The sequence below is a fragment of the Equus przewalskii genome, chromosome 5 (assembly GCF_037783145.1).
Source record: "Equus przewalskii isolate Varuska chromosome 5, EquPr2, whole genome shotgun sequence".
In the NCBI taxonomy this organism is placed as follows: domain Eukaryota; kingdom Metazoa; phylum Chordata; class Mammalia; order Perissodactyla; family Equidae; genus Equus; species Equus przewalskii.
Window position 1 is genome coordinate 85,509,454 of NC_091835.1, and position 15,677 is coordinate 85,525,130.

Sequence of the window (15,677 nt, forward strand, 5' to 3'; positions counted from 1 at the left end):
CCTCCGTCCTTCCCTTTCATCTCAAAAACCATAAGCACGAGTTCTAAATATGTGTTCTTACATCGCAGGGTGTTATCTCGAGCTCTGTGTGTCCTGTGCCAGTCCGTCCTTAATCCTTTATAGGGTTATTCTACACAGCAGAGTAATCTTTTTAAAATGTAAGAGCCTGTCACTCTCTTCCTTAAAAGACCCTAAGGCTTCGTATTATATTTAGAATAAATCCAGAATTCTTTTTTTTGTTTTCCCTGAAGATTGGCACCTGAGCTAGCAACCCTTGCTGATCTTTTGTTTTTTCCTTTTTTTTTCCTCCCCGAGTCCTCCCAGTATGTAGTGGTATATTTTAGTTGTGGGTCCTTCTAGTTGTGGCATGTGGGACGCCGCCTCAAGGTGGCCTGATGAGCGGTGCCATGTCCGCGCCCAGGATCTGAACCGGCGAAACCCTGGGCTGCCAAAGCAGAACGTGAGAACTTAACCACTCAGCCACGGTGCCATCCCCCACCTTTTTTTTTTTCCAGAATTCTTATTCAAATTTTTTTTAATTATTAGAATGGAAACAATGTCAGCTCGTTAAGAAATACTGTACGGAAAAAAGGGAATTAAATACCTTGAGTTTCATGTTTTTAGTACTAAGAATTAGGGCCTTATTTAAAGGGTGACTTCTGATTTGCCTTCTTAGATTGCTCTGCATGAAAGTGTCACAATGTCATTTTGTGGACGTTTTGTTGGAAGCTCCAAGCTTCTCGGCTCTCGTTCCTGTAAATGGTGACGTTATTGATGTGATAATGTTTTTACTTGTCCCTTCTGTGTGTCTTTGCTGTGACAAATGGGGTGAATGTATATAGTGAGAGCACATGACAGACGCCTGACTGCGGAGGAGCTGGGTGTGGCGTGCGGGTCACACGTCCTCCTTCATCACCTTCAGTCTTGGCGCAGCAGGGTCCAACTGGCGGTCAGTGCGGTGCCCCTGGTGCTGGGGCCCAAGGGAGGTTTCTGTCTGATGACAGCTGCGGTCGCGGGTTGGTGGGGAACGCTCGTTTTCAGGCTGCATCTTGGTGGTGTAGACGCCTGCTGGAAGGGTTTGGAAACACATACTGATGGGTTGTTTCCAGAATCTGTGATTGTCGCTTTTCAGGAGGCTCACAAGATGGTGCGAGAAGCGAACGTCAAGCAGGCGGCCGCGGAGAAGCAGCTGCAGGAGGCGCAGGGGAAGGTGAGCGGCGGGCGGGTGGCCGGGGCTGCTGCTGTGGGACGCGGTCGGCACCGTGCGCTCCAGCTGTGAGCCCGCGGAGAAGCAGCTGCTGTGGGACGTGGTCGGCACCGTGCGCTCCAGCTGTGAGCCCGCGGAGACGCAGCTGCTGTGGGACGCGGTCGGCACCGTGCGCTCCAGCTGTGAGCCCGCGGAGAAGCAGCTGCTGTGGGACGCGGTCGGCACCGTGCGCTCCAGCTGTGAGCCCGCGGAGACGCAGCTGCTGTGGGACGCGGTCGGCACCGTGCGCTCCAGCTGTGAGCCCGCGGAGACGCAGCTGCTGTGGGACGCGGTCGGCACCGTGCGCTCCAGCTGTGAGCCCGCGGAGAAGCAGCTGCTGTGGGACGCGGTCGGCACTGTGCGCTCCAGCTGTGAGCCCGCGGAGAAGCAGCTGCTGTGGGACGCGGTCGGCACCGTGCGCTCCAGCTGTGAGCCCGCGCTTGCCTTGGGAGGTCTGCGCACCTAAAGACGAGGAAGGCTACTGCGCAGACCTAGCGGGCGGTGAACGCTTGGTCCGTCTGTGTTGGAGCCGGATGAGTCAGGCTCTTGTGGATCACGTGTGTGTCAGGGATTGTATATTCACATTTTAGAGCTGGTAATGTTTCTTATCCTAATTCCCTGGAAAAATTGCCGAAATGTTACTAGATTTTACTGTTCAGGGATGAACTACAACTACTCATAAGCTATTATATTTTGAAGATTTTGAAACTTCACATAAATTAAAGGTTAGACATGATAATTTAAAAAAGTTCGTTGACCTTGTGAATAGTAGCTGAATCCAAACCATAGGGAAACATCAAAAAACTCGATTTTACTTTCCTTTTATTACTCCACAGGAAGTGCAAATTAAACTTGTATTTCATTTTTGAAGGGAAAGTGCTTTGACCAAGTTGCTAACATTTAGCTGCATCTGTCATAAAACCTGTTTGGTGTGTGCAACAGTGTTGATTTCTTTTCAAGATTGATGTACTTCAAGCCGAAGTAGCTGCCTTGAAGACACTTGTGTTGTCTAGTTCTCCAACATCCCCGACGCAGGAGCCTCTGCCCGGAGGAAGGACAGCGTTTAAGAAGGGGCACGTGAGAAACAAAAGCACCAGCAGTGCCATGAGCTCCGGCCCCCAGGACCTCAGCGTGGTGCAGCCCATCGTGAAGGACTGCAGAGAGGTAACGGGCCGCCCGGCGCTGTCCACGCCCACCCGTCCTTCCGTCCTCCTCGCCCAGGCCCCTCGGGTTTGCCAGCAGCATTGCCAGTACCACTCATGCAGTGTTAGGACGGGCCTTTATGCGGGGCTGGTGCTGTCAGGATCCCTCAGTTCCGTCCTCTGTCCAATCATGCAGTGTTAGGACAGGCCTTTATGCAGGGCTGGTGCTGTCAGGATCCCTCAGTTCCGTCCTCTGTCCAATCATGCAGTGTTAGGACAGGCCTTTATGCGGGGCTGGTGCTGTCAGGATCCCTCAGTTCCGTCCTCTGTCCACTCATGCAGTGTTAGGACGGGCCTTTATGCGGGGCTGGTGCTGTCAGGATCCCTCAGTTCCGTCCTCTGTCCGGCCGGCCTTGGAGGACCTGCTGGAACCTGGAAGTGTCTGAAGCTCGCTGTTTCTAGTTCAGGGAGCGAGCTGCCGTGAGTTGTGTAAAGGAGAGTGGGTGGCTTTAGTGCTTTAGTGATCTGGCTGGGTGCTCTGACAAAATGTTGATATAAGAACTTGTGAAAATGAGGTGTTTTCTGAAGAATAGTGTTTTGCTTTTATACTTCAATTCTGGGAGAAGTGGAATCGTGTCTCACTGAGGGAATCTTAGAGTTAATTCAGATATTTAAGCAACAAAAATCAAATAACGGTACGTAGCTTTATCATTTTAAAAGATATGTTATAAAGATACTTGAGATAATGTAGACCTGTTTTGAGCTGTTTTGAGTAAGAATTATATGTGAAATATTGTTTTGTTTAATCATTGCGTGTGGTGTGAACCCATTCCCAAGGAGATTGATCGGTAATTGGTGGAGTGGCCCTCCTGTTTTGTCCTAAAAGCTGTATTTTACATGGTTGAATTCAAGTCCATCATTGACCTTTAAGAAGCTGTGTGTGCTCATTCAGTTAAACTTGTGCATGGAACCCAGGAGTTTATTAAACTGAATAACCAAGGTTCTTACCTATTTTAATTGAATTACATTTTGTTTAATTATTATAAAAACATGCTAGTGAGAGAGAAGGTCAATACTTCATCAAATCTGAATGTGACGAAATCTAAAATTCACACTAGTTCCTGTTAAGTATTTAAGAAACTTTTTTTAGTCATTACTTTAATTCTAATTTCTTTTGAATTTAAATAACATTTTTAATTGCTTGGCACAACTTGTAATTTTTCTGTGGTTTCTCTGTGTGTATAATTATGTACCTTTTTTCCTATTGTTTACACTAACAAAATTTAAATGCTTTTTCATATGGAACATTTTAAAGTTTTGTTTTTAGTTTATGAAATTTCTTAAAGTATGAGTAGGTGGCATATAACTTCAAAAGAATAACTTTTTGCTTTCCAGATATATTCCGTATCTAATGTTTTGTGAAAAACTTGTCAAAAAGTTTTATTAGACAAAAGAAACACATAAATTTGGCCTGTGTAAGTCTTAGAAAAAGATGTAACAATCTGAGAGGAAATGAAATGTGTCCGTGTTTCTATAGAAGATGTGATGGGGGCAAGGCCACGACATCGGCAGCATTTAAAGCGCCCATGCGTGTGCAGGCTGCCATCAGTCCCCAGGATGTGAAGTTGAGCTTTTACTGGTTCCTTGCTCTGTAGCCTTGGGCAAGTTCCTTTCTCTCTCTACGCCCTGGGTTCCTTGTCTATAAAAATGTCTGTCTTGCGCAGCTGTGAGGATTAAATGTTTGTGATAAGTGCTGACCATAGTTCCTGGCACAGAGTCACATCTTAATAAATAGTTTAGGTTACTGCCTGTGAACTAGAATCTTGCCTCAGAACACCACTTATCTGCTCTGGGGTTAATGACCATTCAAGGGTAAATTTTACAAAGAAATTGAATTTGAAAAAGTAAGTATGGCATATCTGCTATTGTTTTTATCCTTTTGCCTTCAGCTTTGATCCAGGGGACGTATGGATGCTCACTGAGACTGCTGTGGTACCCCTTAAAGGAAAGTCAGTGGGGAAGGTTGGGTACACTGGGCCTTTGTCACTCCAACTGGGGTCCCTGACGTCTGATGGGGCTGAGCCAGAGGCCACAGCTGTACTCAGCGCCCCCTGCTTCTGGACCAGAGTGCACAGCGCTGCAGACAATGAGGGACAGTGCTCGAGTGGGCGGCCAGTGTAGGGGCAGCTTTGTGTTCTGAGGGGGGTGTTCAGCGGGGCTGAGGGAATTCATAGGGAAGAGTACTTGGGGAAAATCTATTATAAGGGGAATGGGGAGAGGGACCCTCGAAGAGTGAAGAGGAAGGCAGAGCCGGCCTGTGGCTGATGGCTCAGCTGGCAGTTGTTGGATGTCCACGTGCCCACACACATCTAAGTAAATGTCGTCTTTTAGGCTGGTCAGTTTAGGAGGCTGTCTGGGTGCTGCTTTTAGTCTTGCTGCTTGTACAGTGACCGCTTTGGAAATTCTTTTGGAAAGGGCTTCAGGTAATAGCAGAACAATTAGTGTCATTTTTCACCCCAAACTTGGTTTCACAGTTTAGTCAGGCTCGGTTTATTTGAACCCTTTATTTGATCAACTTGGATCCAGATTGCTTTTTGATTATTTTCCGTGTAGACCTGTCGTCGCTCTGTGTGTTCACAGCAGTTGCACATTGCTGTGAGTGGAGTCCCGACATTCTGTTTTTGGGGTGAGGTGATGGCAGCCTCATCGCTCACGTAGTGGATAGCTTGGAAAGGGCCCACTAGTCATGCGGGAGTTTGGATTTTAAAAAGAAAATTGCTCCCATGTATTAAAACTAATTGAGAACTGTTCAATTTGCTATTTTAAATACAGAGTATTTTTTTTCAGTCATGTTTAAATTAAATTTTGGTTTTATAAAGTGATTTTTTATAAAGTGTTTGTGCTTTTTAAAAAGTGATTTGTGTCTTTTTGGTTTGTTTATCAGGCTGACTTGTCTCTGTATAATGAGTTCAGATCTTGGAAGGACGAGCCCACAATGGACAGAACGTGTCCTTTCTTAGACAAAATCTATCAGGAGGATATCTTTCCGTGTTTAACATTCTCAAAAAGTGAGGTAATTTTTAAAAAATTTTAGTAGGAATGCATCAGAGTTGTTTGTATAACTTTACTGAATCCTGTTGTGTATTTTAATATCTCCTACATGAATAAGTCCTTGTCAAGTGTCACGTTTCACACTTTCTCCGCTCCGCATCAGGAGTGTCGTGAGTTCTTGGCATTGGTTGCTGAGCACCTTCCTTGTTTGAGCGGAGGGTCCTTCGCACGGCCGCGTGTGTGGGGTTGGAGTGAAGTGTGAAATGTGTGTTGGGGTGGGGCCTGTTTCTCGACTCTCAGCTCAGGGTTCAGCGTCCAGGAAGTTCCCTGTGCTCTGAGCTGTTGGCTGGGTTTATCTGTACCTGATAAAAGTCATATTGAGTTTCTTTAGCTTTAAAACCGGAAAAAATGCCATCCTTGCCTGTGTCACAGAGTTAAGAGGATAAAATGAAGTGAATTAAGTAGATGCATCTGCATAGTGCCTTAAATTTTCTAAAAGTTTTTGTAAGGTCATAATTTTAATTTGTTCTTACATGTGAAGGCTTGTCTACAAATATCCTTCAGTCACCGTTTAGGACATGGGACGCTGGGAGTCTTGGTTGACTCTTCGGAGGATTTGCTCATAAGCTTGCTCGTGAGGGGTTAGGGCAGTGCTGAGCCCTGGTGTGCCCCTGTGTGTTCACCACGGTTCTGCCTGCTCCGGCATTCGGAGTCAGTCCTCCTGCCGGACTGAGGGTTTGCCTTTGCGTCTGTTCTTTGTCAGTTGCTTCCAGCTCCTTCTGGGTATTTAATATTGGATAATTCAGTTACTTCTTTTATAGACTCACTCTTGTGCACATAAATGTAAGTTCAGAAAATATATAGCTATAATTAGTATATATTGTTGTATTGTGAATGACCAGTGTTGAAAACATTGCATGCATTTCGCAAAATAAAGCATTAGGATATTTATTTCTTAGTGGCGTTAACAGTGCGTGTTAATTGCGGGTTGCAGAGACTGGAATCAGTGCTTTCACCTTCTTCCAGATGAGGAGAAAAGTTGCTCAGCTGTAACTGACTCACCTTTCATGACGATTTTTGAGTTATAAAAGCGCTCTGGCTGAGGTTACATGGTTTCTGTCTTCTTTGTTGGCTAAGGCCAAGCTAGTGGAACTTGGGGAAAGAATAATTTTAAAAATCAGTTTACTATAGAATACATTTTGATATTTTTCTGCAGCATAGCGTCTAATACTTTTCATTTTTCTGAAGTTGGCTTCGGCTGTGCTGGAGGCTGTGGAAAACAACACTCTGAGCATTGAGCCAGTGGGATTACAGCCCATCCGGTTTGTGAAGGCTTCTGCAGTCGAATGTGGAGGACCAAAGTGAGTTTTCAAAACCAAGTCTTGTGAAAGAAACTGAGTTTTAAAAATTGTGTGTATTGTAATTATTTAGTTTTTCTAGTTTTAAATGTGGTTAAATTTCTAGTTTTCTATTTAGCATCTGTGCAGCTCAGACAGGGTAGGATATAGCATTTCAAATTAGCACCAAAGGAGTCCCCTTTTAAATTACCAAAATATACATGTATGTATGTTAGGGATCCAGGTGGACGAGGGGTAGAAGTGTGTTTTTTTTAACCTGACGTCATGATGTACCAGTTGATCATGAATCGCTTTAGTGGGTCATAAGCAGAACTTTTGTGTGTAGCATGCATCTGTACAGCTGTGTGTCCTGGGTTTCTCCCTGAGGGTTACCACCAGAAACGGTGTGGGGAGACAGTGAATGAGACACAGTTCTGTCTAGCACGATTGGTCCTCTCCTCTCGTCCTGACATTGTGAAGGGTTCTCACTGTGGTGAGTGAGCAGTCCTGTCTTCCGTCAGTGAGGGAGGTTTGGCAGCTACACACCTGCAGAGGTACACTCCGTGTTTCACAGCAGGACACGCCTTTCCATCCAGCCCGTGGAGGAGTCAAGACTGAAACCAACAGTACCTAAAACCTTTGGCGTGGCTGTTTGGAGAGTGACTTGGAAAGATTTTGAGGAAGCTGCTCAGTTGGCGGTTAAGAACCAAATCAGTGCAGGGGACTGGAAAGCCCAGGAGAGCCCAGGAGGCAGTGAGTGACAGTGAGGGTCGTGTTGAAGACGGAAGAGGAGGGGCTGGTGGAGATGAAGCAGCGGGTCTGTGTGAAAGCCTGCCAGGAGGTGTGTGGTCCTTCTGTTTCCTGTTGTGCACATCGCGCTCTCAGCAGGCCAACACAGTGCTGGCATTCGGTGACTGTTTGTGGAGGTGACTTAGTCCTGTGTCTGTGAGCCACATGCCCACGCGCCTCGGGTCCTGTTTTACCCTCCCCCAGTGCCACCCCTGTAGCAGGTGGCCTTAAATTTGGAGAAGGGATTGACATTCCTAAATTCTCCTCCTCAACAAACGCCTGAGTATTTTTATCCTGATCATTAAATTAGCAGTTTTCGTACTTTGTGTATGTTATGTTTTATTTTAAATATAGCATATGGCAGTTTCTATTGTAGGATTTTAAATTTGTGCCTGCATTTACATATCACACATATTATACATGTGCACATATCATTAAATGATGACAAATGAGGATATCAGTTAAAATAGATTTAGTATTTAGTCAAATAATTATGCAGATTAGGTTTAAGGATATTGTGCGTGTGGAATGGGACCAGGAGCCAAGGTGTTTGTGGTGCGTATTGTGTGCGAAAATTCAAGGGAGATATGGTCCCTGTCATGAGCAGTGGAGCTTGGCCCTGGCCCAGCTCTCATGGGCTTGGTGTGAAGTCAGCACTAAATGAAGGACACCGTTCTGCGGGAATTTGGCGGACAAGCTCTGTCCAGTGGTGGTGACCAGGGACTGTTCTCGGGCGGAAGGAGGTGTGTCTGCGTTTTTGGAGCGTGGGTAGAGATTGGATAGATGAAGAACAGTGCATGTGACCGAAGGCTGGAAACAAGAACAGTGTGTTCAGAGGAGGTGAGGAAAGGAGAGATGGGACAAATCTTAAGAAGGAAAAGTTAGGAGATGATCATGTTCAGTGGGGAAATGGTGTAAATTAGTTCCAGGAGGGGCGTGTACGCAGAACAGCGGCTGCTCTTCCTGGAGCCGTGGTTAAGCTTGTCCTAGACCCTCAGGCCCAAAGGGCGGGGCTTTGTCCTTGTTGTCCCTGGCCCAGCCTCTGGAACAGACCCGGGACGTGGCTGGTTCTCAAACACCTGTTTTCTTACTGAAGGAGTATATGGTTTGTACAGAAGGTGGGGGCAAAATGCTTCTCATTTTAAACAACTAAACTTTATCATTATTTTACAGAAAATGTGCTCTCACTGGCCTGAGTAAGTCCTGTAAACACAGAATTAAGTTAGGGGACTCAAGCAACTATTATTATATTTCTCCTTTTTGCAGATACAGGGTAAGTACCTTAACCATGGGTTCTGATAAAGCTCGCTCTGAGGTGAGATGGTGGGCTATTGATGACCTTTTCTCCTTTTGGCCTAGATCACTTCTGTGTGTAACTTTTTTACGTACATTCGGTATATTCAGCAGGGACTTGTGAAACAGCAGGATGGTGAGTGTTCTTAATTTGATTTAAAATATTTACGTGAAAGTTCAGTAAAAAATTTAGAGCATGGTAGTAATGCTCAAATAAACTTTATTATTGGTACATTTATATTGAATCTTTTTTATAGTTCTGATAAAATGTGTGTGGAATTTGGGAACAAAATGTCTCTTAAAACACACTGTATTTCGTCCTTATATTTGCCTCATTTACTCTAATTTTGATTTTCAAGTAGGATCACGTGTAACTGTTCAGGGGTATGTGATAAACCAGACGGCAAATGTGAGGGGAGAGCAAAGCTCATGAAGTTCACTCCTTAAGAAATAAAAGTGAGTGAGTTCTAGGTGTGGCCAGATTTATTTTAATTGGTAGAAACCACGGGGAGCTAACACAGTTTTTTTCTGTATTTTCTACTTTCACGTGTGCATTAATAAAGCAGTCAAGAGGATAATTCTGAGAGGAATAAAGACTGCTGTGTTCTGAATCTAAATTCAGATTACTGTATTCTAAGTCAGCAGAAACGTGCAGATGATAGACACAGGAGAGCCAGCCTTGCGCAGGTGTTTTGGTATTTTTCATGTGGTCTTTCATGATTACTGATAGCTTCATAGTGACTGTCGTAAATACCAGGCACGAAGCGAACGTGGCCTGACGACCCCAGAGCAGTGTTTCTCAAGGATGCGTGACTGTTATAAACCAGAAACAGCAAGTCCTGGGCTGGGGCAAGTCCACGCCCGCTTTCCATTTGAAGTTGTGGGAAATTTCCTGTTGATTGTGTTTTCAGGCACTGAAAATATTCTTATACTTAAAAACTAGTAGAAGCCGACTATCTTTCAATCATGTAAACCAGTGCATCTTAAATCTGTAGAAAAATGAGTTATGCTGGTGAAAATTTAGTATTTCTCAAGCTCTGGTATGTTGAGAATGGTCATATTTACTTAGAATCCAGTATGATTAGATTTTAATGCCTATTAAAGAATGGGGTGAATCTTGTCTCTAATTAATGTTGAATTTCAAAAGGCTGTGTAGCTAAAAGGAGTCTTTAAACTGTACAGTTCGACCTGTGACTTCAGTAAAACTGAAGTCTTTGTGTACCTGTCAGTGGGTAATAGGATTTTAGGTGGAGAACAGATGATTTATGTTAGGTTACATTGTCCAGCACGTTTTTCTCCTTGTTCAAATAAGAAGTTTTCTAGGAAAGACTAAAAGATAATTTACTTCATGAAAATAAGAAGAAATTGTCGTGAGTGTAGAGATGATGATAAAGTGGTGTCTTCTGTGGTTTCTGTCCCTTTTCCACTTCATGGTACTTGGAACACGTCATATTGTGTGGGTTTGTGGTAAATAAATATTATTAATTTTAAAGTCTGTGTGTTATTTGTGCCTTGTACCAAAAAGGATTTAGGGCAACTGAGTCTAAAGCAGAGTTTGTCAGCCTTGGTACTACTGACATTTGGGCTGGATAGTTCTTCACTGGGGGGGCTGTCTCGTGCCTCGTGGGGTGCTCCGCAGCGTCCTGGGCTTTACTCAGTAGATGCCAGTAGTGAAAAGTATATCCAGACACTGCCAGATGCACCCCTGGGGACAGAATCCCCCCCAGTTGAGAACCACTGATCTGAATCAGTCTAATCTGATCATATGTCAGAGGAGGAAGACGTCTACATTTATTTTCATTTCTAATTTGTGCCATATGCAAAACCTTTCCCTGTTATTATTCACAAAGAATGTTAGAGTTCCTGGATCGTCTCTTCTTTCTCTTTTTTTCCTGTTTACTCTCTGTTAGTGTTAATTAAGAGTGAAATGGTGAAGATGTAGCAAACTAGGGCAAGAAGATCTATACGTTAGATAGTAACTCTTGAATAACAGAACATTGAGTGTGATTACTTAGGAAGGCAACAGCGTTGCCATTTACTCAGGACACTGAAATATCCACCTTCTGTTGGGCTAAAGTGATAGTCATTGATGTGTCTAACAAATACAGTCATGCACCTCCTAATGACGTTTCTGTCAATAGTGGACCGCATATACGATGGTGGTCCCGTAAGATGAGTACCATAGAGCCTAGGTGTGTAGTGGGCTGTACCATCTAGGTTTGTGTAAGTGCACTCTGTGATGTTCACACAATGACAAAGTCACTTAAGGACACATTTCTCAGAATGTTTCCTTGTTGTTAAGTGATGCGTGACTGTAGTTTTGGCAAAACTGGTAAATATTACTTCTTTATTCATAAAACTGGGCTGCTCACAAATACTTGAAAAAGTTTGTGTGAAATAGTGATAGAAGATGGAGGCATTAGGTATGTCATCAGGAAATGTCCACTTGGCATTTTAGCTAAAGTTTCAGTGAAACACATTAAAGATGATTAAGATGGTATTTTATGATTTATGTGTCTCTCTTTTTTGTTTGTATAGTTGATCAGATGTTTTGGGAAGTTATGCAGTTGAGAAAAGAGATGTCATTGGCAAAGCTGGGATATTTCAAAGAGGAACTCTGATGCTCTGCCTGGGACCATGCATGAACCTCCCTGAATATCTGGAAAATGGCTGGATATTTTTATGGTTACTTGATATTTATTTCCAAGGAGTGGGCCCAAGACTTGTTCCCTCTTTTGCAAATTACACTAAGAAGTACTGTGATTTCTTTTAAATTGACCTATGCTGTGTTTGCTTATTCTTTAGTTGAACACACTATAAAGAACTACAGGTAATTGCTAGAGATTGTAATTTATAGTTGCAAAAAAAAAGCACTAAATAAATAAATGAATGTTTGAATGTGTTTTGCTTTCTCTTCTAGCTCTGACATGCAAATAGGGTACTGAATTGTGGTTTCCAACCTGCATAGCTTCCCGAGAGTGCAAGGAAGGAGGCTGAGTGGACAGGATCAGCTCCCGGCCCCCACTAGAGTGGCTGTGTTTTCATGTGTTTTATATATTAGGCTTCCAAAAAGATTATTTACAGAAAGCAAAAAGGAGAAATGAGAAACCGCTTCAGTCTCTCTGTCGAGAGCTGCTGTTGACACTCGTGAAGAATAATAGCCTTCCAGCTCTCAGGTGTTTTCTACCTACATATGCATATTTCTGAAACAAAAAGTAGACTTTTTTGCTTTTTTTTCCCCTTAAATATTTTTTACACATCTTAATCACCTCAAGGTTTTGACTATGGGATGTTAACATAATTTAGCTAATTGTGTTTGGAGATTAGGTGGTTTTACGATTTTTTTTTTTTTTCATATCCTAATGCTGTGGTGAGTATCCTTATGCATACTTCTCTTCATGTTGTTGGAGTGTTTCCTTCATGTAGACACCTGGAAGTAGAGTCGTTGGGTCAAGCGAGGTGTATGTGTTTTAAACTATTTGATCTGCTTTGCCAGATTGTCCTCTGTGTAAGTTGAACCAATTTATTTTCACAGCAGCAGTGTTTGAGAGGGCTGGTTTTCTGAAGATGGTTGGTTTTTAATCCTGTCTCAAAGGTTGGTCAACCTTAGGGGTAGAAGACTCAGTCACCAGGATGGATGGGAGTCCACAGGAAACGGGTATTTGAGAATGGCTTGTTGTGGTGGAAACCATCATTACCGTCCTCAGCCCAAGAATCTGAAATTGAACATGAAAAGAACTTTGAAACTAGAGTTTATGTCCTGATAGTTAGTCAGTCTAATGTGAGGGCTTAATAAAAATGTGCCCCGACTTTCAAAGCTTCAGAAGATTTCCCACACAACGATGCAAATTAAAAACGCTTTTGGAGAGTTACTTAAATAAAAAGAGAAATCCAGGAGATGTTACAAGAGACTTGGGGAGAGTGACTACATACTCAGGGAAAATTTGCTGATGACTTTAAAGGAATAAATGAAAAGGAAGGCTAAAGAAAATAAGGAACAGAAAGTATATCCACAGCAATCTGGAGCTAAAGTTCTTTCCAGTATCAACGCAGGGAGGGTGGGAAGAGACCAGAGCGCACGGGATACGTTGAAGTTCTTGTCTTGTTAGAGGGCAGGGAGAGAGACCGACTAAAAGTGAAACAGGAAAAAAATAGGGAAATAAGTAGTGTGATATGGAAATAAAACAGTGAGATGGTGAGAGAAGCTCCCCAGGGAAAGATAGTCAAGTTGGATTAAAATGTATATTTATACACAAAGTGTAAGGGCATGGGAAGGTTGAAGTAGAAGACAGGAATAAAGATAACAGAAAAATACCAGAAGAAAGCCAGTGTGGTTCTGCTAGTATCAGACGAAACAGACATTGGGACAAACCATTGTCAGGGATAGAGATGGGTGCTACATAATGTGAAGAACTGAGTTCAAGAAAACTTAAGAAGAAGACAAAATTGAAGAAGTTTTAAAATGCTAGGGACTGACTAATGAATATCAAAACTTACAAGGATGCAGAGAAAGTAGTGCTTCAAGGGAAATTTTATAGCTTTAAATCCTTATTTATATTTCTTAAATGAGCTCAGTGCCCAATTAAAGAAGTTACAGAAGAACAAGATAAAGGTAAAGGCAGGAGGTAGAGCAGAAATAGAAGTAGAAATCAAGGATGCAGTAGGGGATCAGCAAAGCTGTTGGTTGACTGAAAAGATGAACAAACAGACAAAAATTTTCTGGCAAGTTTATCATGGAGAAAAAATACGCAAGTAAGCCGTATTGGGAATGAAAAGGGTCTGTCATTACAGATTCTGCAGATAGTAAATACATGAGTATTATGAATAACACACCAGTACATTTGAAAATTCAGACAAAAGGGAAAAATTCCTAGAAAAATGTTACATTTTGACTAAGAAGAAATCAGAAGCCTGAACAGTACTGTTAATATTAAAAGAAAGGAAGCAATTAAAAATTCTCCCTCAAGGAAAGCTCCAGGCATAAGTAGATGTTTTCACCAAAGTTTAAAGAATGGGTTATTCTTTTTTCTTTTTTTAGCACTTTTTTTTCTTTTTGAGGAAGATTAGCCCTGAGCTAACTACTGCCAGTTCTCCTCTTTTTTGCTGAGGAAGCCTGGCTCTGAGCTAACATCCATGCCCATCTTCCTCTACTTTATATGTGGGACGCCTACCACAGCATGGCGTGCCAGGCAGTGCCGTGTCCGTAGCCAGGATCCAAACCGGTGAACCCTGGGCTGCCGAGAAGCGGAACGTGGGTGCTTAACCCCTGCGCCACCGGGTTGGCCCCCCACTTTTTTTTTTAAGTATGCTTTTGGTGAGGAAGATTGGTCCTGAGGTAACATCTGTTGCCAATCTTCCTCTTTCTTTTTTGTTTTTTCCTCCCCAAAGTGCCGGTACATAATTGTGTATCCTAGTTGTAAGTCATTCTAGTTCTTCTACGTGGGACACCACCACAGCATGGCATGATGAGCAGTGCTAGGTCGGTGCCCAGGATCTGAACCAGTGAACCCCAGCCTGCTGAAGTGGAGTGTGTGAACTTGACCTCTCAGCCACAGGGTCAGCCCCAAGAGTGGGTTATTCTAATCTTGCATAAATTCTTGCAGGGAATAGAATAAGGTATGTCTCCTACCTTAAAACCCTGGATGACATGGATACTAAAGCCAGATAGGGACAGTCCAAGAAAGCAAGACCATAGGCCCGTTTTGTCATGAACACATACTCAAAAGCCACCTGACGCTCACACACTGACCAAGTGGTGCTCATCCTAGGAATGCAAAAGTGGTGGTGTTGAAAATTTGTACGTCTCATTCACCACGTTTACAGAATAAAAGCAAAAAGCCATCTGATCAATAGATGCAGAAAAACATTTGATAAAGATAGCCATTAATGATAGCTTTAGTAATCTATAAGTGGAAGGGTACTTTTCAACTTGGTAAAGAGTATCTTTAAAAATCCTGTAATAAATACCACCTGAAGCAGGGAAACATCAGAAGCATTCTTTTTAAAATCAACGATGGGACAAAGATGATCACTGTCCTTTTTTTCAAAACTGTCCTATAAATGTTAGCCAGTGCAGCCAGATGAGAAAATTACAGGTATAATGATGGGAAAGGAGAAAGTAAAACTGTTGTTATTTGCAGATGATGTGATTATCTACATAGGAAATCCAAAACAGCCTTCCAGCAAAGTATTAGACCCCATTGGAGAGTTTAGTAAGGTGGCTAAATATAGGATCAGTATATAATTGTGAATTGTACTTACATACAGCCACAAACTATTAGAAAATAGAATTTTAAAAAGAGGCCAAACAATTGCAAAAACAGTTCTAGAATGCCTAGTAATAAATCTAACCAAAGATGTGCCAGACTTATATGCAGAAGGTTATAAAACTTTACTGAAAGACATTGAAGAGGACTAGAGTGATCCTATGTTCATGAGTAAAAAGACAATTTAAAAACCACTTCTCTCCACATAGATTTAGTGCATCTCCAAACTAAATCTCAGCATTTCTCGTGGAACTGACAAACTGATTGAAGTTTATGTGGCAGAATAAAGGATGAAGAATGACCAAGGCACTTAAGAAGAAGAAAGGAGGGAGAATTTATCCTACCAGAAGGACTTTTTATGATGCTAAAGTATTTAAGAGTGTGACATTAGTGCAGAAATAGACAAACTGGCCATTGGAATAGAACTGAGAGCCCCAAAGAGGCCTGCACACAATGTACAAATTTCATACCGACAGGGAAGGTGTGGCAGATCAGTGATAGAAAGGACTCGGAATTAAATGGAGCCAACAAAAAAAGAGAAAAGAAGATATAA

General features: G+C 42.7%; 1 protein-coding gene across 16 annotated transcripts in view; it reads left to right on the forward strand.

Annotated features, from left to right (window-relative positions):
* The window catches only part of RAB3IP (RAB3A interacting protein), a 41,800-nt gene extending 30,044 nt beyond the window's left edge, over positions 1–11,756 (forward strand). For 4 of the 16 annotated variants that reach the window (XR_011540551.1, XR_011540552.1, XR_011540553.1 and 1 more), the window contains 8 exons: positions 1,133–1,210; positions 2,207–2,410; positions 5,333–5,461; positions 6,688–6,800; positions 7,351–7,617; positions 8,739–8,838; positions 8,925–8,994; positions 11,397–11,756. Coding sequence is in view for 8 of the 16 variants with exons in the window: in XM_070622052.1 (XP_070478153.1) it covers positions 1,133–1,210; positions 2,207–2,410; positions 5,333–5,461; positions 6,688–6,800; positions 8,739–8,838; positions 8,925–8,994; positions 11,397–11,479 (777 nt within the window). In the remaining 8 variants the exon portion in view is untranslated. Of the gene's footprint in view, positions 1–1,132; positions 1,211–2,206; positions 2,411–5,332; positions 5,462–6,687; positions 6,801–7,350; positions 7,618–8,738; positions 8,839–8,924; positions 8,995–9,217; positions 9,315–11,396 lie in introns of all 16 variants that reach the window. The other 12 variants (XM_070622057.1, XM_070622058.1, XM_070622059.1 and 9 more) reach the window with 5 other exon arrangements.
* The last annotated feature ends 3,921 nt before the right edge of the window (positions 11,757–15,677 follow it).